The sequence below is a fragment of the Puma concolor genome, chromosome C2, assembly GCF_028749965.1.
Source record: "Puma concolor isolate L17-30 chromosome C2, mPumCon1.1.hap2, whole genome shotgun sequence".
NCBI classification, from domain to species: Eukaryota; Metazoa; Chordata; class Mammalia; order Carnivora; family Felidae; genus Puma; species Puma concolor.
Window position 1 is genome coordinate 120,427,487 of NC_141675.1, and position 25,041 is coordinate 120,452,527.

General features: G+C 38.5%; 1 protein-coding gene across 6 annotated transcripts in view; it reads left to right on the forward strand.

Annotated features, from left to right (window-relative positions):
• VGLL3 (vestigial like family member 3) overlaps nucleotides 1-25,041 on the forward strand; it is a 147,979-nt gene that overhangs the window by 78,109 nt on the left and 44,829 nt on the right. The window contains exon 1 of one of the 6 annotated variants that reach the window (XR_015240365.1): nucleotides 20,674-21,422. The exons of 1 other annotated variant lie outside the window; for it this stretch is intronic. Coding sequence is in view for 3 of the 5 variants with exons in the window: in XM_086675690.1 (XP_086531816.1) it covers nucleotides 21,297-21,422 (126 nt within the window). In the remaining 2 variants the exon portion in view is untranslated. Of the gene's footprint in view, nucleotides 1-20,673; nucleotides 21,423-21,479; nucleotides 21,763-25,041 lie in introns of those variants that run through there. 4 more of the 6 variants (XM_086675690.1, XM_025913501.2, XM_086675694.1 and 1 more) reach the window with 4 other exon arrangements.

Here is a 25,041-nt window from a genome sequence, read left to right on the forward strand (position 1 = left end):
AAGTCGGACGCTTAACCGACTGCGCCACCCAGGCGCCCCTTAAATTTTACAAATAACAAATTTTATTTTTATTTTAAGGAAATAACCCTCAGAATATAATGCGTATCTTGGAGTTTATGGCTTGCATGTTTTACAAGAGAAGTAGGCCTTAGTAAATAACTATAAAATGTTTTTAAGTCATTCCCATTCCCTAAGAAATACTGCATAATCTAAATAAGGAATGTACATTTTAATGGGCATAATATTTTAATTTGTTAGTTGCACAAAACTGTGTATTGGCAGTTATAAATTATGTAAACGTGCAAATTCAACTGACATGCATTATTCAAGAATGAATAATTATCCGGAAAGATGAGTATAGAAAAAAGAATGAAATACAAGCTCTCTTCTCTTCTCTGTCTCTCTCTGTTTCTCTCTTTTTCTCCAAGATAGCATAGTAAGTACAGAAAAAGAAGGAAAGGATTATTTCATTATTTCCACTAATGATCCAGTAAATAGTAAAAAAAAAATAAGCTAAAATAGCATGGGGGAAAATAATTTAAATTGTCTCTGTCTAAAATAGTCTTGCGTGATTAAATAATTTAGCTGAAGAACTGGTGAATTAAGAGAAATATCCAGATTAATTTTTAACTAAATATTTTAAAACAAAGCCAAACCAAATCACATTGATTGCTTATGAGTATTTTCTGGGAGGGTGATGGGAGGTTAAACTTACCAAGGACTAATATGTGTTATACACTTCCACATTCTCATCTACTAAAGATCTTTTTTTACATAAATAGCTTATTGTTAATCACTTTTCTTAATCTCTCCTTGTGAACCCCAAGATACCAGAGTAAAACTTCAGCTCTGTCCTCTTTTTTTTTTTTAAATTTTTTTTTTCAACGTTTATTTATTTTTGGGATAGAGAGAGACAGAGCATGAACGGGGGAGGGGCAGAGAGAGAGGGAGACACAGAATCGGAAACAGGCTCCAGGCTCCGAGCCATCAGCCCAGAGCCTGACGCGGGGCTCAAACTCACGGACCGCGAGATCGCGACCTGGCTGAAGTCGGACGCTTAACCGACTGCGCCACCCAGGCGCCCCATCAGCTCTGTCCTCTTGATTGCTAATGACTGTAGACAGTCAGAGGGGATGCATTTTATGCTCTGGCTTCCCTATCTGGTATCTATAATCTTGTGTAAAAGATTTTGGTGGGAAGAGTCTTGTTCTGTTTGAAAACTGAATCTAAATTAGATTTGCTATTAGTGCAGCATCATGACACTTCCTGTCTATTCCTTAAGTAGTGTTAATAAGAAACAATTGCCAGCTACTTCTCACCTAATAGTGTGTACCTTACAAAGCACTATAGCCTTTTATTTCTCACTTCCTAAATCATAAACCCTTTGAGGACCAAAGGAATTGATAAAAAAAAAAAATAGAGAGTCATCAAAAATATACTTTTATCCAAGTATTCATCTATCTTCTCAGAAAAATTGATAGCAAAAAAAGATCAACTTTTACAGAAAGTGAGTAATGAGATTTATGTCTCCAGTCTTGTTTGGTATATTCCATTCTGCCCTCAAATACAGATTCACATTTCTCCTCAGTAATAAGTGATTGATAATCCATCAGCATACAGATATCCTGGGAATTTGTGGGCAATCAGCAGTGGAGCAACCAAATAACGTTACCTGGGAAGACTGGAGTGATGTGTGCCTCACTGGTCTCAGTCACAAGTTAGCAGGCAAAGGAAGTATTTCCATCATATAATGACACAGATGGCTGAAGATAGGTTTCTTGCCTAGCTCAGCTCCTGAGTGTTAGAATAGCCTTCCTGTAAAGTCTTTGTCCCTACCTCCTTGCCCCAGGAATTTCTGAAAGCAGGTCCATTTAGGGCTTATGCTTAGCATTTGACCTTTGGTTTCTGCACTCCTCTGACTCATCTTCCCAACTTTCCAGTATTCCCAAGAATTTTCACCCACACTCTTTCACTCCCTCATAAATAAATGCACAAATTGTTTTTTGCTCCTTTTTCTCTCCTAATACGACTATCAGACTCTTGGAGAAGAGCACAATCATCTGTTAGAACAGAGCCTAGATCCATTAGAATTAAAAACAATTAGTTAGCTTTCCTTAAGGACAGACAGGACTTTGCCTTAAGAAGCCCAAAAAGTTTGTGGCTGGCATAATTCCCAACCGGAAAGGGAGATACACCATTTTGTCTTGAGAACCAGGACCCCCAAAGGAGAGATTGAATGGCTCCTGTCAATGTAATGCAATGTTTTGAATTTTCATATGAAAACAACACAAATTGAAGCTTTATATATTGTTACACATTAAGGAAGAAAGATTTAATTCATTGAATTTCCTTTTAAATTATTGTATTCTATTTTCCTTTACTCCTTTTCCCATCCTGTTCTGTATTTACATAAAGTGCATTCATAAAGCAGTTCAGAAAAAATATTAAAGTCCCAGGTCAAAAGGAAAAAATAAAGAAAAACATTTACTAATTTCATCATTCCTCCAAAAAGATGAAAGACTGTAGAAGTTTTCAACAGCCGCTATAAAATGTCCCAATGCTCACCCTGGAATGGAGGCAGCGAGCTAGAACTGAAAGGACATTGGATTAGAAATATACTATTTTTATGACTTGCTCAAGTTGCTCAGTTTATTTAGTCCTCAGCTCCTTTATCTGAAAATGAAAATGAAATAACTATACTAGATTTTACAGTTACAACAATCTATGAACCTACCTCATCCCCAGCTTTTTCTTACCCTTAAGCATTATAGCAGTCTAATGATATATATAAATCACTCCTATTTATTGACTTCAGACAACAAAAATGTCGTGCTAATGAGAGCCACACCTGTTCCCTTTTACCCAGCCAACTACACACATGCTTATACTTGGAAAGGATTCTTTTTTTTTTTTTTTTTGAGAGGGAGAGAGAGAGAGAGAGGAAGAGGGAGGGAGTTTGCATGTGCACACACACAAGCACGCGTGGATGGAGAAGGGGCACAGGGAGAGAGAGAGAATCTTAGGCAGGCTCCATGTCAAGCTCAACTGGGAGCCAGATCCCCCAACCCTAGGATCATGACCTGAGCCAAAATCAAGAGTTGGACACTTTACTGAGCCATCCAGATGCCTGGGACAGAATTCTTTAATACCAGATAATCCCATAGCAGATATTCATAGTAACGATGAAATATGCAATCTCACACACATGCGCGCGCGCGCGTACACACACACACACACACACACACACACACACACACACAAATGAACTTAACCTGCATTTTATGCATAGGATAGTGTGTTCACCATTGGCCTCCTGCTTTCTTCTTCTACCCTATCAAGCCTTTTTCTTATTTATTCTTTAAAATGTGTGGATGATTATAGGTTTGCAAGATATTAGTATTATAGTGGTATGTGCATTTTAAAGGAGAACACAGATGGAACTTTAATCTTGAAATGTCAACTATCAGTTATGGATAAGGAGATTTCAGAAGCATCACTCTATACTACCTCTGAAGTCATTTAATGATAATTCTGCTGGCAGAAATGTCAGTGTATTAAATGTGACTCTTGCATGAAACAAGAGCAGAACAGGGTCCAAAGGCAGCATGCAGAAGTCCAGGGGAAATATCACTGAAAGAATAGACTTGTGCAAAATATAGAGGAAAAATTGATCTGTCAAGATATTTATTATATTTGCTAAAAACAGGGAAAGAAAAAGAAAAGACACCAAGAACATACAACAACCACAGAAAAATAGTTTGTCATTAGCTATTCAGGTACCAAAGAGTAACTTGAGTAAATGTTCATATGTTTAAAAAGTAGTTTTCAAAATTTGCTGTATACTGTCTGAAAAGCCGTCTCTAGAATGTGCAGGAGGAATATTTGTCTGTATCATTTTGTATATCTCTGTATCTCTGGTGTCTTAAACTGTATCTGGCACATAGCAGGTGCTCAAAAAATATTGTGTGAATTTATTGATTAATTATTTAAACTAAACATTGGAAGAATATACAGATTAGTGTAGTAATGATTTCATGTTGCGGTGTTGAATTATGGGTACATTTTTCCTAATTTTCTGAACTTTCCCTCCCTTCTCCTACCTTGCTGTCCACATATATATCCTGTTGATATGCAGTAATACATATTTTCAATCTCCTTCTACCCCAGTACATGCTAATTTATGTTTACAGATGGACAAAAGAGATAATTCTGTAAAGAGAAAGATTAGAAATAAACAGATTGCATTTTTTGAAAAACAAAAGTCAAGACATAGTGTGTATATACTTTGTGTAGCTACAGTTTTGTCTACATCCAGAGATAGTGACATAGCACAGAAATGACTTCTCTCTGTTTCAGTCATGAGCTAGTTTTTCCATTGTACTATTCCACAGCTAATAAAACAGAGCAATTCTGCTTGTTTTTAATGTTCTGCCAGTGAACATACTGCTAGGAACAATAAGTATGAAATAAATTCTCATATTTTTTTCAGAGAGAGTTAGTCTTTTACCATGAAATTTGGCCAAGCCAGGCAAATTAAACCTAGACAACAAAGCTTCAATTAGACATGCTACAGCACAGACTTACATGAAGAGTCTCTGAGTATATTATAGTTCTAGAAATCAACAGATACTATAACAATATGCATTAGCCTCTGATTTTACTCTGGTTTTAGTAATATGTGAGGTCTGGGACAGAACTGCACTGTATTCAAACTCAAAACTGAAATCTGGTACATAGTTCAACGCATATAAATTGCAGATGCTTCATTTCTGTTCCAGACTTATTTATCCATCTATTCATTCAATTCACTTCTTCAAGAAATGCATATTTAAGTCCCACCACTTATTAGATGAGTTGCTTATTAGTTGGGGTAACTATTATTTAATCGAACATCTTAAATGAGTTGCTAAATGTTTTGGCATCAGCTTCCTCATATATAAAGTGCATATAATATTTGTAAATATCTTGGTAGTTTCTGGGATTGAGTTGACACATGCAGTGTTTGAAAAGACCTGGCATATGATAAGACCTCAATAAATATTAGCTCCTTTTACTGCTCAGAACCTGGAGCCTGTTTCAGATTCTGTGTCTCCCTCTCTCTTTCTGCCCCTGCGCCACTTACACACACACTCTATCTCTCTCAAAAATAAATAAATATAAAAAAATTTAAAAAAATAAATTGAAGGTATGGTGATGAAAAATTAGACTTTGTTCTGGTTCGTGACAGTTTATCATTTCGTGTGCATCATTACTGCAAGACAATTCTATACGGACATCTAATGTTTCTGCATGTCTTGTGAGCAGAAGTATTGACAGACTTTTGTTCTGATTATATTTTCAAATATGTTTTTGTAGAGAACAACCTTAGAAGAGAGAGGTATGTCTCCTTCCAGAGCAGAGAGCAGGTTTGTTTGTTGTCCATTATATAAAAAATTATAATGTCTCTCTGGGACAAAGTGTGGACAGGGTTGCTTAGAGCCAATTCTGAAAGACTGACATTTTCTAAATTTGGGATTCCTTTTCTCTAATGTAACCCATTGCATGCCCATATGTCACCTGGATCTCATCATTCTTCCTTGAAGGAACTGAGATTCAGGCAAATGTTGATATTTTGGCTGCAGCTATTGCTGTGAATAATAAACTGTCCTTTGTTTCTGATCCAGGAGTGTTTTGCCTTCTGCTAGCATCCAAGCTGACTTAATGTGCAATTCAGATAAAATCTCAAATTCTTCACAATTCCTAACAATCGTTAGGTGAATGATCAGAAATGTAAAGCACATCTGCATAAACACAAAAAGTACATATACACATACAAACATGTTCTTCTCGTGTATATAGAAAAAATGAGAATGGCTAGATGTTATAGGAACATTAAGGAGTAGGATGTGGCGGTAGCAGTATTCTATTATAAACTGACACTAAAAACCTTAGAATGGGAAACAAACGTGGGAATCACCTAATCAAAACTACTAGCCAATACTGATAGGTGATACTGATGTTACCTACCACTTTTTCTCCAGTGCACGACAGAATAACTGGGGCACAGTATCCACTCACTGAATATATTGCTTAATAAATGTGTAAGTAATTTATGAATACATTTGTTAAAAGAATGTATATTCCTTACTGCCTGACAATCTCCATAATAGGGTAGGCACTTCTGCGTGGGAAATTCGGTCCTTTGCTGAACTCTTTTCTTTGGAAGTTCTTCCTTACTGTATTAATCAAGCTAGGAGAATGTAAAAACCACAAAATATTAGGGAATGGCATAAATAATAAAAAGTTTATTTCTTTCTCACATCGTCATTCAATATGGGTCAGCAAGCTTGCCTTTCTAGTGACTTTCTCTTTTAAGTGATATGTCAGGAATTGGGGCTCTTCTGTACTGTTGCTCTATGCAGGAGTAAAATAGAAATGGCAGAATTATCTCTGGTGTACTTAACTGAACTAAAATTTGAGTTTTTGAACTTAATTCATTGATTCTGAGTCTTCCATTAGAGCAAAACCCAACAACAACAACAACAACAACAACAACAACAACAACAGCGTGTTTACTCTTTTCAGCATGATATTATAGACAATCAAATACTTATTTCCCTTTAGTCTTTATTTTTCCTAGGCTAAATAATCATAATTCCTATAATCAGGTCACGCATTATATCATTCTCAGGTACCTCACCACTTTGATTATTTTCCTTTGGGCATCCCTTGCATTGTCAATAACATTTCAAGAGAACCACTAAAAACTGAATATAGTACCTCAGATGTTGTCAGACAAACATAGATGAAGTGAGCCTAATTTCCCATGATTTAAATTCTAGAGAGTCCAACACCTCTAGCCTTACATATTATCTTGTGAGAATTATGGAACACCAGGAAGGACTGTATTTTTAAGTATTGACTGATGCTCGCCATACTTCATTCCATTTTAGCCTGTCACCTCTCCTCCATTTAGGTCACTAGACTTTACACAGGCATTGCCTCAAGGAGGAGTGGCAACTATGGAAATTCCTGGCTTTTAAGCTTAAAAAGAAAAAAAAAAAGCCACACAAGAATACTTGAAGATCAAGTTTTTCCTGCCTTTGAAGAGATAATAATTCTCTGGGCTAGAAGAAATAGGGAAGAATTACAGAGGAAGCTAGAGAGTTAGACACTGAGGAAGGCATAGGAGAGCAGTTTTCTGTGCCCTGTCCTGTCCACTTCCACCATCACCTTTGGAGTTGGTCCTGAAAAGGAGCAATAAAAGTCAGTCAGAACTAAAATTTGAAAGGATACAATACCTGTGTCTCTGCCCTTTGTTTAGCATGCTGAGAGGCAGCAGCCTGCCGAGAATGTTACCATAGCATGAGAAATGAGTAGAGGTGGCTTTGTGGGGAGTCAGAACTAAGAACTGAAGCAACCATGTTCTCCCTCCCCACCCCCACCCTAGCCCCACAATTAGCCAAATGCCATTTCAGGAGAAGGGAAAAATCTGAAATGTCCAGTTTAACCTGAAATCATGAGTGTACCCAGAAAAAGTTGAGAAAATCCATCATTGACTGAGTTTACTTGTACTTGACTAAGATTACCTTTTCTGCCTTTAGGAGCACTGAATGCTATATGCTGTAACAGGGAATAAGTTATGTTTTAGAAAAATACTGTCAACTTTTTAGCACTTCCAAGGACACAACTTAAAAATATTCTGACAGCTACAGCTGGTTTGCTTGTGAATGAAAAAGGTATTGGATTTGGATTTAGAAGATCTAAGTGTAAATTACCACCTCTACATATTTGGCCACGTGTATAGTTTCTCTTTTAGCAATAGTTTCATCAGGAAAAACACATATTCTGACTTTCTCATAGCGGAATGAGATATTAGGTGAGCTAAATTCCTGCAAAATAGTTTTGTAATATTTAAATTGCCAAAAATATATTACCATTACTCTATTTCTACCAGGTAGTTGTGGTCTTAAAATTATGCTAGGTTGAATATAAGTAATTTGATATTACATTTTGATATTGAGTATAAGGAGACACTCTAGTTTGCTGCTTTTCAGATTTTAATGTGCATAGGAATCACCTGGAAGATCTTATCAAAATGTAAATTCAGATTCAGCAGGTTTGGCCCGGGACCTGAGATTTTCTACTTCTAATTTTCTACTTTCTACTTCTAAGTAGATTTTCTACTTTCTATTATCTACTTTGTAGATAATAATTGTGCTGGACTATAGACCACACTTGGAGGAACAGTGCTGTAGTTAACAACTAGTTTTTGTACATTTCCTGAGCTTGAAGTAACAATTAAAATTTAATATTGCACCTCACATTGCCTCAGCAATAGCTCCCACATTTCTTTATCTCTCCCATCTGTTCATATCAAGTTCTTCATATTCTCAGCATATCTGATATGGATGATGTCATGACCTGATTATCAAATGCTCTGAAATTACTTTTAGAGTTTTTTTTTTTTTTATATTTGTTATTATCCATAAAGAACATGGTGTGCTTCCAGGGAAAGTATAAACAAACAGTTCAGTCCTTGAGAATTTATGAGATTTAATCCCACAATTTGGCAGCAGACATACCGTTATTTCAGTTATTCACTTTTAAGAAATGAACAAAATTTATATTTGGATATTATAAGTAAGAAAGTGAAACAAGTATTAAGGCAATAGAGGTACTGTTTTATTTTGTTTGTTTTTACTGTCTCTGTCTTTTTGAGATTCCAGGAAGGTGGTGTCTGTGGTGGAACAGGTTGTTGTCACTCATGCTTCTGTCCCTCTGGTGGGCACCACTGCTGTCTAGGGTACAGAACATCATGGCAGACATTAGAAATGATGTCATTTATTCAGCTGCTAAGAAAACTTACACAAGAGACTGTGGCTTGCTTCTAGGATAGAATGGGTAGAAGCATCCAGAATTGCCAAATTTACACATCAACTTCTCTCACCATCCCTTTTTAGATATGGTATGCACACTGGCTAAGAACTGGACTGTGGAAACAGATTACCTGAGTGGATAATGTTGAGGAAATCCCTTAATCACTTGGTACCTTGATTTCCCATCTGTATAATGGAGATAATTATTGTATTTAGCTCATGAAGCTTTTTTGAGGATTAAATGAGTTAATATATGTAAAGTACCAGGCACATAGCAGGTACTATATAAAAGTTGACTATTATCATTATTATTATCTTTATCACCATTATTACTGTTACTTCATTTCCTTATCCTGATCAAGTTTCTGTTGTGGTTAGATAACTTCAGGCGGTATGTCTCTACCTATACTGCCAGGGTGGACATGATTTTCTTAATCTTTTTGGACACTAACATATGAAGGATGAATGGCGATAATTTATTGTCATGGGAGATGATATGAATCTGCTGAAATTGCGATGGATTTTATATTTTTCAGTTGTGCTACAGTCGTACTATATTAAAGAAAGTACTGATTAAAAACCTTAGAAAATGAAAGAAAAAGTATTTTCAAAGGTATTGAAAATACTCACCACATCTAACATTTTATCATTATTCTGTAGACAATATGAGAAGAGATGTGTTTGAAGACAATTTACTCGCCAAAAAGGGAATGAAAATTAGGCTAAAAAGTAATTAAAGTATATTTTCTGGATAAAGTTCACATAAAATATTCTTAGCATCTGTGTTCTTCCTATTTGGTGTTGAAAGAGACCAAAACAAAAACATTATAGATTAACAATTCCACAACATTTACAGATCACAGACAGAGTCGTTCAATTCAAATTAACTTCAGCAGGTTTACACTGTACTTACATTTGGTACTGTGTGAGTCACCAAAGAAATATCTAACTCTGCCTTTTCCCCCATGGAATTTATTGTTTTATCTTTTCATAAGGGAGGCAGTTATGATAATTGAAATGATCAAGGCAAAGTAACGAACAACAATAATAATAATTGCATACAATCAAGTCACAAAATATAAGGTGCAGGCAGTACAAATGATAATGGTATAAAAGAAATCAATTTTAAAATGTTAAGATCTGCTTCCTAGAAGAGGTGCCACTTATAATGGGCCTTGGAAGTAAGTGGGATTTTGAATATATTCCAGGCATCTAAAGCCACAGGGATAATAATGTTAAGACATCCTCTCCAGTAATCTATTTATATAATAAGAATGAAATAGGCAGTTGGGAGGCAAATAAATCACTTTCAGGATTTGAAGATACATGCATACCTCATTTTTGGATCAAACACAGTGCATGAAAATTTGGCAAAACCAAACAAACAACAGACAATGGAGTAATTTTTTTTGTTTGTTTCATAAGTTATTGGCATTCAAAGTGGTCCAGAAAGGTTTCCTTAATTGCAAAACCTCTTTTGTGTTTATTAAACATAAATTACTTTCAAAAATTGTTATTTACTCTCAATGTTCTAGGTTGACACCTCTTGTACAAAGTGACATCACAGCCCTTAATACCATTTTGTGCCTGGTGATCATAGGAAGTTATGTGGCATAGCTTTTCCTCTCTGCTTTCTCTCTTCTGAATGACAGCAACATGGGCCTTTGGCTTCATTAATCCTAAAATATTTAAATCAAATTATAAAACTAATGTATTAAAAATGAGAAATAAATTCAAACCACATTGTTCTGGCTGCTGTGATTTATTACTCCAATTGGTCTTTGTCTGTGGCTAGTTAGCCCGGTGGGTTAGAACAGAGTGTTAATGATGCCAAGATCAAGAGTTTAATCCTCCCTGGCCTACTTAGCTTTGTTCCATTTCATGGATAGAACCATACCCCCACCCAGACCAGACTTCATGTGATTGTATTACACTTGTCAAAGGCTGACAAAGACAATGGACTTAAATTGGCCCAGGTCTACCATTACTACCAGGAAAACCAGCGAAGAAACAGACAAGGAACTCAAGGTACATAATGAAGTAATGGTCTGTCATTATCTTCCATGAAGACAAATGATTCTATCTCATGGTTAAGTACATATTCTTTGGTGATGTTTTAATTCAGGCTAAGGAGTGTCCTGACATCTCTTCATCTCATCTCACTGTTTCCCAACTTAGAGACTTTTATTATTAAATCTCTATAAAATACACTATATCAGGAATACTATGAAATCCTACAATACCAGCCAAAATTAATTCTTGAAAACAGACCTCTACAGAGAGAGCAAGTGGACTGTTTTAGGAATACATTCTAGGTGGTAAATAGAGGTACTAAGAGAGGGTCATGGCCAACTTTCCACAAGTCAGAACTAGGGAAGCAGGTGCTGCCAGTTTGCTATGTGTCTCTTCTGGATCAGTGGGAGATATTTAAAACCTCACTATATATTAAGCAAACCAAACTATGAGGATTAGAAGTAGCCTCATTATTAATTGTAGATAGGTGAAACTTTATCCTCCGAGTCTTTAAGTGAGGTCTTCAACTTGTAACTTGCACTGTGTACGCTAACCTAAAGATGTTATAAAAGGAGGAAATGTGTCACAGAAGGGACCACTTTACTAGATGTTGAAAACCATTAGAAAAAAAAGTGCCACCTTGAATCAGAGTACAAAAAAAACCTCTGTAAGAAGCCCTAAGAAATTCTTGCATGGGTGTTTTTAAAATACTCGACAGAGAGAACATGCTATTATGAGCTTACCCATTAAATGTTACAGGTTGAAAGTGAATAAAAAAATGCAAAACATAACAGGTATGTGCCATGCATAACTCACATGTGTTACACCCTAGATTGTCCTTGAATTCATGGGACTGGATGGATGCTTGCTTTGTGTGTTTTTAGGTCAGAAGTCATAAAAAGACCTGCAAATGATGTGGGTTTTTAAATAAGTTTATTTATTTATATTAGAGAGAGAGAGAGAGAGAGAGAGAGAGAGAGAGAGAGAGAGGAAGTGGGGGAGGGGCAGAGGGAAAGGGAGAGGGAGAGAGAGAATCCCAGGCAGGATCCCTACTGTCAGTGTGGAGCATGATGTGGGGCTCCATCTCACCAAATGAACCTGTGAGGTCATGACCTGAGCCCAAATCAAGAGTCCAACCACTTAACTGACTGAGCGCCCCATGGTTGTTTGTTTTTTTTTTTTAAATTTTTGATTGTTCTATGATAAATCTTGTTCTTGATTTTTGTCTGTTCCACAACTTGCCAAGGTAGGTTTGTAACAGGGAAACGCATTAACATTTTGAAGTTCAGCATGGGTCAGGTGGTGCCTTATGAGATTTATGCACATTATTTATCCTCATAGAAGTCCTATATATCTGATTATCTTTACCAGATATGAGAAAACTGACATTTTTTTCTGAAGGCAGTGTTTATGCTCTTTTAATTCTTCATGTGAATATCTGAGAGCCCGATGGTGACCCTGCATTTTATTGTCACCCCACAGCCTGGCCAGCTCTGCCCTCCTTGTAAGGAGGTCTGTTACCAGGGACTTCTCTAATCACCCTCTCCTATGCAGCTTGCTGTCCTGGCCACCTGCCTACTCTGGCCACTCTTCTTTACTCCATTTAAAGTCCTTGTTTCCTGAGACCAAGGCCATGTTTCTGGTGGTATCATATGCTATTCAATTTTTAACAGATTATGAAGGAAACAAAGAGAAATTAACCAGAAAAGTACTTTTGAGATAAAAACTCACAATTCAACCCAAAAAGAAAAATTTTAAGCTGCTCCTATAATCCCTTGCAGTTATTTTTCCTGTTGAACTTGGGAATTTTCAGGAGTTCCTTGTTTAGTTATTTCCAAACCAATTCTTAAAGCTAGAAACCCAGAAATTATGGAAAGAACTTAAATGTCCATCAATTGATGAATGGATAAAGAAGATGTGGTTTATATATACAATGGAATACTACTTGGCAATGAGAAAGAATGAAATCCTGCCATTGACAGCAATGTGGATGGAACTGGAGGGTATTATGTTACATGAAATAAGTCAGTCAGAGAAAGACAGATACGATATGTTTTCACTCATATATGGATCTTCAGAAACTTAGCAGGAGACCATGGGGGAAGGGAAGGGGATAAAAAAAAGTTACAAACAGAGAGGGAGGGAGGCAAACCATAAGAGACTCTTAAATACAGAGAACAAACTGAGGGTTGGTGGGGGTTGGGGGAGAGGGGAAAGTGGGTGATGGGCATGGAAGAGGGCACTTGTTGGGATGAGCCCTGGGTGTTGTATGTAAGTGATGAGCCATGGGAATCTGCCTCCAAAACCAAGAGCACACTGTACACACAATTTGACAATAAATTATATTTAAAAAAAAGAAAAGAAACCCGGGCTTAGCAGAAATTTTAATTCAATTGACCCATTAGACAAATAATTGATCTATGAAGTTTTCTCTTGAGGCTTGTCAATTCTTTGGTAAATCTAGCCTCTTGCCTCCTCCATACATATATGTGAAGTTAGATGTGTATGCAGTTAATTAGACCTAGTGCCCATTTATTATTAAGTGATACGGTTTTTTGGAAGTGTTTTGGAATCAAACACTGTGGTCAGATCCTGGTTCAGTCACTCATGAGCTAGGTGATTTTAAAGTATTTAATTTTTCTGATCTTTAGTTCTTCCGTATCTGAAATGGTGATAGCAACTACTGCATAGGATTATTGTAAGAATCACATGAGGGAGATGAAAGCATTTTTAACACAAATGCCTGGTCCATTGCAGATCCTCATAAAGTGTGAGTTCCCTTTATCACCATTTTCTTCATGAAAGTACAAAAATCATAAATACCTGATGTATATAAACTCCCTCCATTTTTCGTCATTCTCTTACAAGAGCACATGCATTAAATCATCTAGTCTATAACCTACATTTCAAGTGGTGAAAATCTACTTTTAAATTAAGCCTATCCCTACAACTGTGACTATGTTGAACCCCAAAGGATATTATCCCTTAATAAAGCATAATATCATTATCTCATTCAATAAATATTTAATGAATGTTTATAAGGTACCATAATAGTGAATGAAATATATATGTTTTATGCCTATATGAATCATAATGAAGAGACAAGGGGAAAAAAAGGTTGAGAAAAAGCATGTATTTCAAAAGGAAGAGGAGTGTTGAGAAGGCAGTTATTGGAGAGAATAGTGGAGATGGGATGGGTGTACTTTAGATTAGGAAGTGTCTTTGAGAAAGCACATTGAAGCTACAAACTACATGGCAACTAGACCAAGTGTGGGGGGAAGAATTATCCAAGTAAATAATGCATGCAAAGACTAAATAAAAGAGAGAGTTCATTGTGCTGGAACAAATGAATGGATGGCATGTGTTATTGCAAAGTCTCATAGTGGGCAGGAGGAAATGGATAGGAGGCTATGGAGGTAAGTTGGCAGAGGAAGAGAGACAGAAGAAATGAGAAAGACAGAGACAGAGAAAGAGACAGAGAGGGAGAGAGATGGAAAGATAATTTATAATAAAGAGGCACTATATTCACCATCCAACTCAGTGGACATTGACCTAGCCCAGAGTAAGAGTAAGATGGGATGCATGAATCTTTCATTTCTTGAGTTGGTCTAAATTCCCAATGCTTCTCTCCCATTATGTGTGTATCTTGCCAATTTGAGTAAGATTTTAGCATTTAAAAATTAGCATAATTCTTAAAAGACATGATTCCTTAAACATTGACCATACTTCATCTGGTGTTCAATCCAAAAAAAGGTAGTCTTTTCAATGCTAAAGGTCAAATTGTCTGTGTTGAACTTATTAAGACTCAGTACATATTGAAGAAATTTTCAGTAATAATTTGAGGTGCATATGGTTTCATTTGCTTTATTTATTGTCTTTAGAACTCCATGTAAGATGTATCTCCACTCTGTAAGTCTTGGGTTCTGAGGAGTGCTCTGGGTTGGAGGTTAATTTTTGTGAGTTATTTGTATATTCAGTATAGGTGATTTGAAGATGGATGAGATCTTTTAGGATGAGAGGCTAGAGTAAGATAACTAAAAGGTCTAGGACAAAGCAACCAATAAACTCAATATTTAGAGTTTAAGTAGAGGAGGACTTGGCAGAGGAAACTGAGAATAGCCAAAGTGTAAGTAGAAAGTTTAAGACGGGGGGAGGGGGTGTCATGGAAGGATGTCAAGAGAAAAGAGAATTTTAAGGAGTGATTAATCCTTAATGTCAAAATTAATGAAGCATCAATTAGGATGCAGTTTGAAAATGAACTTTGAACTTGCTATCATGATCATTATTGGTGATTTTAATAAATTTTAGTGGGGTAATGGGACAGAAATCTGACTGTAAGTGGACTAAATAGAGAATGGAAAGGGAGAATAAGGAGAAAGTGAATTTGAGGGCTTTGAGAATGATAGAGAAGATAGGAGGCAATAGTTACAAGAGAACATGGATAAAATGTGCTAGAGAAATACAGTAAAGTTGCTGAGCATTGAAGAAGGCCCATTTAAGGCAGGTGATCCTAGAGGACAACTGAATAAAGTGGCTTATTGCTTAACATGTGAGATTTGACCTTCTGTTCATACAACTATTCTACTGGTATTACTGGCACCAGCCCTAGATCCAGGCAAACAGAGCCCCTCCCTGGCCTCTGAGTTTTAGAGTAGTCCTCACTGGCCCTCTTCCTGTTGTGCCTCTCTGTAGGGCAAAGGGGACATGCTTACCCAAAACTTCCTTCTTGTACCCCTTTCCCCATTAAACTATTGCATTAGTTTCCTATTGCTGCTGTAACAAATTGCCACAAACTCATTGGCTTAAAACTATGTAGATTGATTATCTTACAGTTATGGAGGTCAGAAGTCCAAAATGATGTTGGCAAGGCTGTGTTCCTTCTGGTGGCTCTACGACACTCCAGTTGCTTGCCTTTTTTGTCTTCTAGAGGTTCCCTCTGTTCCTTAGCTCATTGCTCCTTTTCATCATCACAGTTATCTGTGGTCTGTAGAGTCCTTCTCACTTCAGATCAATGTGACACTGACTCTTCTGCCTCCTGACTCCTTCTTAAAAGGACCCTTGTGATTGCACTGGGCCCAGTCAGATAATCCAGGATAATTTTCCTGTCTTAAAATCTACTCGTTAATAAACTTAATTCCATCAGCAGTCTCGCTCCCTTTTGCTATATGAGATAGGCATGTTCATAAATTCTAGGGATTAGAGTACAACATTTTTGAGGGTTGGACAGGCATCATTCTGCCTAGAACAACCACGTTTCTTAAGACCTAGGAAATTCCTGTGCAGATGACCCAAACCTGCTTCCTCAGAGCCATGATTGTAGAGTGGGCTGCATTATCAGGGACTCAGCTTAGGCCAGACAGCTGGTCAAGGATCTGCTGTTTGGTGAATTGGGAGGGGAGTAGCTAGATACACAGGTTGAGAAATCCATGTGTGTGTACAGAAGGTTCCATGTTTCTTACACTGGCACCCCAATTAAAGACAAGCCTGGCTGTCATCACTCAGAAAAACAAAACAAAACAAAACAAAAAACTGCTTTCTTTTTTGCCCTATCTTATCCAAAGAGATATTGGGAAACCTACTTCATGTTACCCTCTCTAATTAAAACTGGTTTGGGGACTTCACCACACCAAATTCCAGCCGTAAAATTGGGAACATTCTGGGAAATTTGGTGAGTGAGGCAAAAATATAGGGACTGTAAACCCCTGGGTCAGAAGAGTTGGGAACATTTAAGGTAATTTTAATATTCTGTTGGAATTATAGTGGCTGGGTAGAAAAGAGTAAGAGGATCAACACCAATGGGTAGGATCTGGTTCCACATCTGAGCCAGAAGGGAGGTGGGATGGTTTCAGAGAAGGAAGAGAAAAGATAAAAGGGTAAATTTCAGGAACTTTAGCTCAGAAGTGCAAATAATCAAGTTTCATCTCATTTATTTCATCTCAATTATTCCAAATAATTGTGACACCTCCACATAATTAACATGACAGTGAGTACACCAGTGATCAGATCACATTCTCTGATCTGTGTGACTCACAACTGTTAAATGCAGTTGGCCTACATTTCTATGCCACCTCTTTTCTAAAACATCAAGGTAACCAAAGGATGATCTAATCTAAAACCTCTTCTTTTGTATACGTATATGCTTAAATGGATATCTATGAATATACATACATGCATACATGTGTGTATAGGCATAAATAGATACTATATATATATATATATATGTATATATATATATATATATATATGCTTGTTTGTATATCCTTATCATGGGGTGATAGAGACCTGAGCCAAGAGTGAAAAAGATTTGGGATTTTGGTTAGAGTGTGCCAAAAGGAGACATTAATTCTGTAGGAGACATTAACCAGACCATGTGTTTGCTTATTGTTGAAAGATGTTGAAAGATGTTAGACTAGATGATCTTTTTTGATTCTTTTTCACCCTAAAACTCTAAATATCTACCTGGAAGTCAGAGCTCCAACTTAGCTTTCCTTAACAGGAATTGTTTCTTCTAGATTCTAATTCTGGACAGAATTTATCTTTAGTCTTTCATTTTTTTTTCCCCTATCAGTACAATACAGAAATGAAGGAAGGTATCAAAACAAAGATACTGCAGGGGTGCCTGGGTGGCTCAGTCAGTTGAGCATACAACTCTTGATTTTGGCTCAGGTCATGTTCCCGGGGTAGTGGGATCGAGCCCCACATTGGGCTCCATGCTGAGCTTGGAGCCTGATTGGGATTCTCTCTCTCTCCACTTGCATGCTCTCACTCTCTCTCTAAAATAAAAAAACAAACAAACAACCAAACAAATAAACAAACAAAACCAAAAATACTGCAGTATAGAAAGATTTTGCCAAATAACTCCAGACTTTTGAGTCCATGACTTACTGGTATCCAAGAACTACATCTTTGTCATATAATAAATATTTGCACCATAGTAGAGGCCATATGGGGGAATAAGGAAGATGCAGAAATTGGGAGTATGGACATTCTGGATTTAGTTCTGGATTTTTTTTCTAAGTCAACAAATATATACTGAACATCTTCTAAATGTTAAATAACAAGATATAAGTATTCTCTGCAAGTCTAGTAGAGGAGATATATTGAACATGTAATTATACCAATAATAATGAGCTACAGATACATTAAGTTATTTGAAGATACAGTTGGAAGATACAGGGATTCAAAAAGGGGGCTTGCTGTAGAGGAAAGGGGGCCCTTGGAAACTAGCTTTGTGGTCTAATTCATCACTTTACAGTCTAGGTCCAAAGCTCCTCACATAACAAGGAACTTCTCATTCTAACATACAGTGGAGATCCTGACACAGAATCTAAAACCATGTTCCATGTTCTGACCTGAACTGATTTCAGATATGCTTGGATCCCCTACGAGTTTGTAAGTTCCTTGAAGAGTTTTCTTTTCCCCTTTTTAGAATACTTTATACAGTAAATGTTTATTAAGCCAGGCATTATATGATTTAGATTACAGATAAAAAAATCACAGTCCCTGCTCTTACGTGGCCATGGTCATACTGGGGAAAAAAGCAAATGGGAAATTTCAAATCAAGTAGTTGGTATGGTGAGAGCAGTGTTCATAGGGTGCTGGAGTTGCCAAGAGTAGAGGCATCAAAGCTGGTCTTCAGTGGATGTTCTGGAAGATGGTTCCCTAAAGAACAAAAAGGAGGTAGCAAGTGAAGAAGGTAAAGGGTGTTGGTGCAGATGTTCTGGTAATATATAATAAGACAAGGTCATAGGAGTTAGCGAGCTCTTTCCTGGAAAGGGAGGTCTAAACTCAGGTGGCTGAATGGACAGTTATAGGAGATGGTGACATAGACAGGGACCAGAATTTGAAGATTAAAGAGTTGGGACTATACATTGTAGGGAGCTATTATAAAATATTTTTTAAAGAGGGACAAAACATTATTACTCTCTTGGATCTGCAGTGGCTGGAACAGAAAACAGTAAGAGGATAAATTGTGTGAAGAATGGATCAGAAGAGGGTTAAGGTTGGGGCCTAGAAATCAGGTAGAAGCCTCCTGCAGGAGGAGTCTGGGTGAAAGATGCCAAGTGAACTAAGGATTGTAGCCACAGAGATAAAAAGATGAAGGCACAGAATCAGAAGTGTAAAAGTTGGGATCAAGTGGACTTAGACCAGAAGCAGGGACCGTAAGAATAAGAAAGAAGTGTCTGATGATTCTCAGATTTCTAACTCAGCAACTGGTAGGTGGGAGTTTCAATACCTGAGCTGGAAGTTAAAAGAGGAGGATCAGGTTGGGGCTATGGGGAAATATTAGTGCTATTATGACTGAGGTTCCTATGGAACATCTATGTGGAAATATCTAGACAGAAGCCAGATAGATGAACCTGGAACACAGGAAAGGAGTATGGCCAGAGGATGTCAGTTTTTAAAAAGACAGTGATAAACATTTCAAATAACTTTGCATATGTCTTATTGATAGGAATACTTCTTCATGACAAAAAGCACAAAATCCAATCTGTGAAAGCCTGTAATATATTTTTAATATTTAGTAGATGAAAGAATGAATGGGTGAATAAGAATTGTTATAATAGCAAAGAGTTCCTGTCAAATTATTATAGTTTGTGTATTTGGGTGTATAGTGTGTGCACGTGTGAATATATATGTATTGATGTATGTATAACTATGTAGTTACGTATGCACACATACACATTCATATCAAGATTAGCAATAAATTAATACTGTGCATCTGTATTAGTCAGCTAGGGCTGCCATAACAAAAAGGACTGGTTGCCTTAAGCAACAGAAATTTACTTTCTCACAGTTTTGAAGTCTGAAAGTCCAAGATCAAGCTGCCCTCAAGGTGAGTTTTTGGTGAGCCCTCTCCTCCTGGCTTGTAGACTGCACCTTCGCACTGGGTTTCACAAGTCCTTTCCTCTGTGCCAGTGCAGAAAGCAATCCCTGGTGTCCCTTCCTTTTCTTATAAAGACACCAGTTAGTAATCTTAATTACCTCCTGATAGGCCCTGTCTCCAAACATAGTCACAATGAGCGTTAGACTTCATTGAATTTTGGGGGGACACGATTCAGTCCATAACAACATCAGTGCATTTGACGTCCACATCAATTTTTTTCTCAGAGAAAGGGTAGTCTCTGGGAAAACAAAGAAACTGTTCTGTGTCATGAAAGAGGATACCTATATTTAAAGGGAGAGATATGCTTGGTTAAGGTCAAAAAGTTTACTGATTTGTAAATAATTATAATTATTTTCCACTTTACTTGGTTATGTCAAAATACAATCATATTCCTACAGATTTTTTTTTTCTTTTTCATTTTGGAGAGGATTATAAGCTACTTGCAAGTAGATAAACCTGTCATAGCTGAATGGGTTTAATTGGTTGTTATTGCCTATTGCTCTATGGAAACCAGGCAGGAAAAGCCACAAAAGGTTGACGTCCCACAAGAATGTCATACCATGAAGGTGTAAACTTAAAGCGGAGATCACTTGTAGAAAACTGTGTTGCATTCTTGGCATGTGTGCATTTGGCAATAAAGTTAACTTTCACTTACTGTTAGATTTAATGGAGGGGCTAATGCCAGTTTATTTTGCGCCTGTTCTGTTTTACCTCTTTGCACACTTGGCCTTCGTTTAGCTCTGGCCCCGTGTTGCTGCTCCCCCTAAATGCTCCCCCGGGGGTGGGAAGACCCCGCCCTGACAGCCAGGTAACAGAGACAGGGTGGGAAGCCCGAGCTCTGAGGGCGCGGAGCCTCACGCATACCGTTCCCCTCCCACCATCATCCCGCTGCTGGGAGGCGGAGAGGGCTTCAAACTTAGCTCCAATCCGCAGCCGGCCTTCCCCGGGGTCCCCTGCTGGGCGACCCGCCCGCAGCGGACCCAGTTGGAAGAACTTTGCGGAGCTCGGCGTCAGAGCCTGGAGCGGCGAAGTGCTCTCCCTCCTCCCCAGCGGCCCCCTCCCTCTGCCCCCGCCTCCCGGTCCTCGCCCAGGCTCGAGCTCCGGTGATAGGACGAGCTCCGGGCGTGCATTGTGTATATGCAAACCAGAGTCCCGGCTCCCCGGGGCTGCCCTACCCCGCCGGGGCTGAGGCTGCGGCTGGAGCTGCGGTGGGTGCTGCTGTCCTCGCCGGAGCCCGGCGCTGTCATGCCCCCGCCGCGCGGCGGGCCGCTGAGTCCCGGAGCCGCTGTATAAGCGCAGGCAAGGGGACATTCGGAGGGGCTGAAGATGAAGGTGCCCGCGCATGGGCCCCCACTGATTGCCAACCCCTCCCGAGCCCGCGCCCAGCGCGGAGCCCGCGGCCGCCCAGGACCCGCCTTCGCCGCAGTAGCAGCTGGAGCAGCGACAGAGGAGGCAGCTACGGCGGTGGCGGCGGCGCCCGTCGCCGGAGCGCGTAGATCGGCGGCGGCAGCTCGGGGGCCGCCGCTGCCCCGGCTGCCATGAGTTGTGCGGAGGTGATGTATCACCCCCAGCCGTATGGAGCGCCCCAGTATCTGCCCAACCCTGTGGCAGCTGCAACCTGCCCCACAGCCTACTACCACCCGGCGCCCCAACCTGGCCAGCAGGTGAGTCACCGACCGGGCAGCCCGCCGGGGGCGGGGGCGGGGGCGAGGGGCACCGAGAGTATCTGTCTGGGACTGGGGCGACGTCCCGCCGGGACGGGTGGCGCGGAGGATGCTCTGGGACCTGCGGGAGCGCCCTTGAGCCGAAAGCCATTAGTAGGGAAGAGGAGAGGCTTCGGGAAGGGACGAGCACAGCAGCCTGGTGGACGGGTGGGGATTCATTACCTGGCTGGGGGCTTCATTGGCTGTTGTCGCCGGAGCTCAGAGGCTGGTCCTCATAGGCACCTTAGCTCTTTGGGCTCAGTTTTCTGAAACTCACCAAGGGCATCTGTCTTAGGAGTATGTGAGTAAACTTCCTTTAAATCAAATATCTTGTTTCCTTTGGAAAGGTGGAGTGTTTCAGGGTTTTGTGGATTAAGAGGATGAAATGTGTCACTGACATAGGGGAGGCTACCTGGACAGTGAGCTCATGGAATGACCTTTCTGGAACTTTTATGGTGGAATATCGATCTCGTGTAACGCCTGTCAAATGTTACTAGAATTTCTCTGTAGAGTCTGTCTTCTCATGACTGTGACTTAGAGGGCAGGAATTGATCCCAAAGTTCCTCATTCATTTAATTCTATCAAAGTGCAGAGGTGTTATAGTTCAGTCCGCTGGGAGTGTGTCGGTCTTCAAGAAGTAACTTTGGATCTCGGGATGTTGGATCTTCACCATGCTGGTGAGAGTGACTGAGAATGCTGTGGCTAAAAAGGATTCTAGAACCAGGGAGATGATATAGTTCCTTTAGAAGGGAGGATAGGGTGTGGAGAATTTGGCACTAGGTACCCCTGGACATTCCTCTCTGGATACCAACAGAGTGTGTGTCAAGACTTAGTGCTACAGAGAACACATATGTGAGTATGTGGCACTAGCTTGTACCAAAGTAGATTCCTCAGACTTTGGGAATTGGGGGGGGGGGGGGGGGGTTGATTTGGTGAGATTTAAAAAAATACAATTTACACACTCTGAGGTGGAGACACTTATCAGGGAACTAGATATGGTTTGGAGATTACCATCCACAGAATTTATTGATTGGGTTTTTTAAATTTCTTTGGAACCGTATGTTTTATTATGGTCTTAAGGGTTTGGCTCTTTAATTTATTATTATTGATATAGTTAGGTAATATTTTAATTTCTGTATTCCCTTTACGTCTGTTTCTTTGCTATACTTGTAGTGCTACTCTTTGGAAAGAAATCATAATTTCTGCTTAGAATTTAGGGGCTGTAAAATTCAGCTGATTCTGGAACAGGGTACGTGCTAAACAATATTTACCTAGTAAACAATATAAGGTTAACAGGGCCAAGTAGGGCAAGAGAGGAAGGAGCCCCACTTTCTTGCTGTCTTTTTTTTTTTTTTAATATTCAGCAGCTTCAGCATTGAAAGCAAGATATAAAGAGGAGATGGGAAAGCATTTTGTAATTTATGGTCAAGGGTGATGGGTTGAAAACATTTTGGCTATGCTGTTTGCTTTTCTTTGGGTTTAAATAGAAAAGACATAGGTAACCACTTAGGTACACATTAGGCAAGCGAGGCACAGAGATGCTGGATATGTTTTATGTGTTTTATAAACACTCAGTCCAAGCTAAACCAACCTATTTCCTCCTCTCCTTTCTTCCATCTTGGAGACTGTAGAACCTTTCAATTGTCAGTTGGAATGTGGACAAGCAACAGACTCAAAATTACTAACCATACAAAAAATGTATTTTCCCCTTAAAAAATAACTTGAGCTATAGAAGTTATGAATAGGGTTTTGTTTTATAGAATTATGAAAATAATTTCATTAATATATGAATATGTGGTGGAGCTTAGGATTGTGAGACTCTTGAACTAGAAAATAAAATTCAGCATCAGAAAAATTCTAAGTTACTCATCATAAAATACAGTTTTTGGTAAGAAGTAACTCCAGTACTCTCACTTTTGCAATAGCGCTACAACTCAATCCCCAAATTTCATTCTTTTGCTAAGACCATCAACAAAATGAAGAATGAGCTTTCTTTTTTGCCTGAGTAGTCCACATTGATTAGTCGCACATATTATTAAGTATCAACTTTACTATACATTAGGGTTCTGTGGCTATCATTCAAGTAGATAATTAGGCTAAGTTGACTTTAAGAACTAAGTTGAAAGGTGTGCTTGGAAATTTTCATGTCACTCTTACTAAAATGACTTGTTCGAGGTTACTTTTTGTTGTTGTTAAGTAAAGAAACTATTTGACTATAACTGACTAGCAAAATGAAGAGACTTGATAGTCTAACTACTGTTCTTTTACTGTCAGGAGTTTATTTTGATGACCTATATTTTCTATTGGAAAAAAGAGCAAATCAGGAAATTCTTATCAGGCTGACAGCATTTTTAGACTATGTGGTGCGTGGGTGAAGTGGGACTAATATTGACTTGGCCCTAATGCAGTCATCCGAGAATACATATTTTCGTTGTTTTTGCATTCCATAAGGTTTTATCATTATTATCCATGAAGATTGTTTTCTCCGTACATGGGAAGTGACCCCTAATAGCATCTTGCCTTGGAGACAAAAATAAGGGCTACAACTCCTACTGCATTTGAAAAATTGATTTGTTAAGCAGAAAAAAGAAAAGCCGAAAAAGTGATAGAGTTATAAAGAAAGTTGAATGGTCATTTATAAAATGTTAGAAGAGAAAGCATTTAAATTTTGTATTACTTCTGTAATTGATTCTAATAGTGTAACTTTGAATTTATTTTTTCTCAAAACTGTGTAGCTCAGAAGTCCTTGTAAATTAATATATCATAATGGTTTATTATGATGGATTTCATATATAGGTATATTTTTTCCTCTTAGTGTATAATCATGTAGCCGAAAATTAGTTTTGAAGTAACAGGATATCATACTACAGGCATGTATACTCTGCTTTTCTCATAAAAGCACAAACATGCACCTGAAATTTTAAGTTCAGATTTTTTGTCAAGCATGTCATGCATTGTAGGTGGGTAATAGGTTAATGTCTTAAAAACATAGTTGCCTGCATTCACATCAGGCTGCACTATGATATGTTAGTTAGGCATACAGTAGGCTACATGAATTAAAATAATTTGTAAATATGTGTGCAGAGTAAATTTTGTAGTGCCTGACATAAATTACTAGAAATTGCATGGCTGTTAGTAAATCTCATAGTGTGCTTTATCCAGCCAGGAATTGCTGAGAGATGCCAAGCTCCCTGGTCCTCATGCCCACCATCTCTTTAACATCTCCTCAAGGGAACTCTTGACTCAGTCTCTCAGCACATACTCCAAAGGCATGATGACGCTGCAGAACATGTACAGAAAGGAATGTGCTTGTATTCTAACAGTGACAGTAGGAACTAAGACAAAAAATTTCCAAATATGTGTCAGGAAAAATTGAGGGAAGTGATATGAAATCATAGATTCCCTTCATACCCAGTGGATGTCGCATCTTAAATGTAGACAGTCTGTTACTGTCTAAATCTGCCCCCTACCCCATTTATTTATAATGTGTACATTAGAAAGATACTTAAAGCTTTCAGAAATGTGTAGTTTATAGATGAGGTGATGAAAGCAGAAAAAAGTCGTCGCCATTTTCTTAATT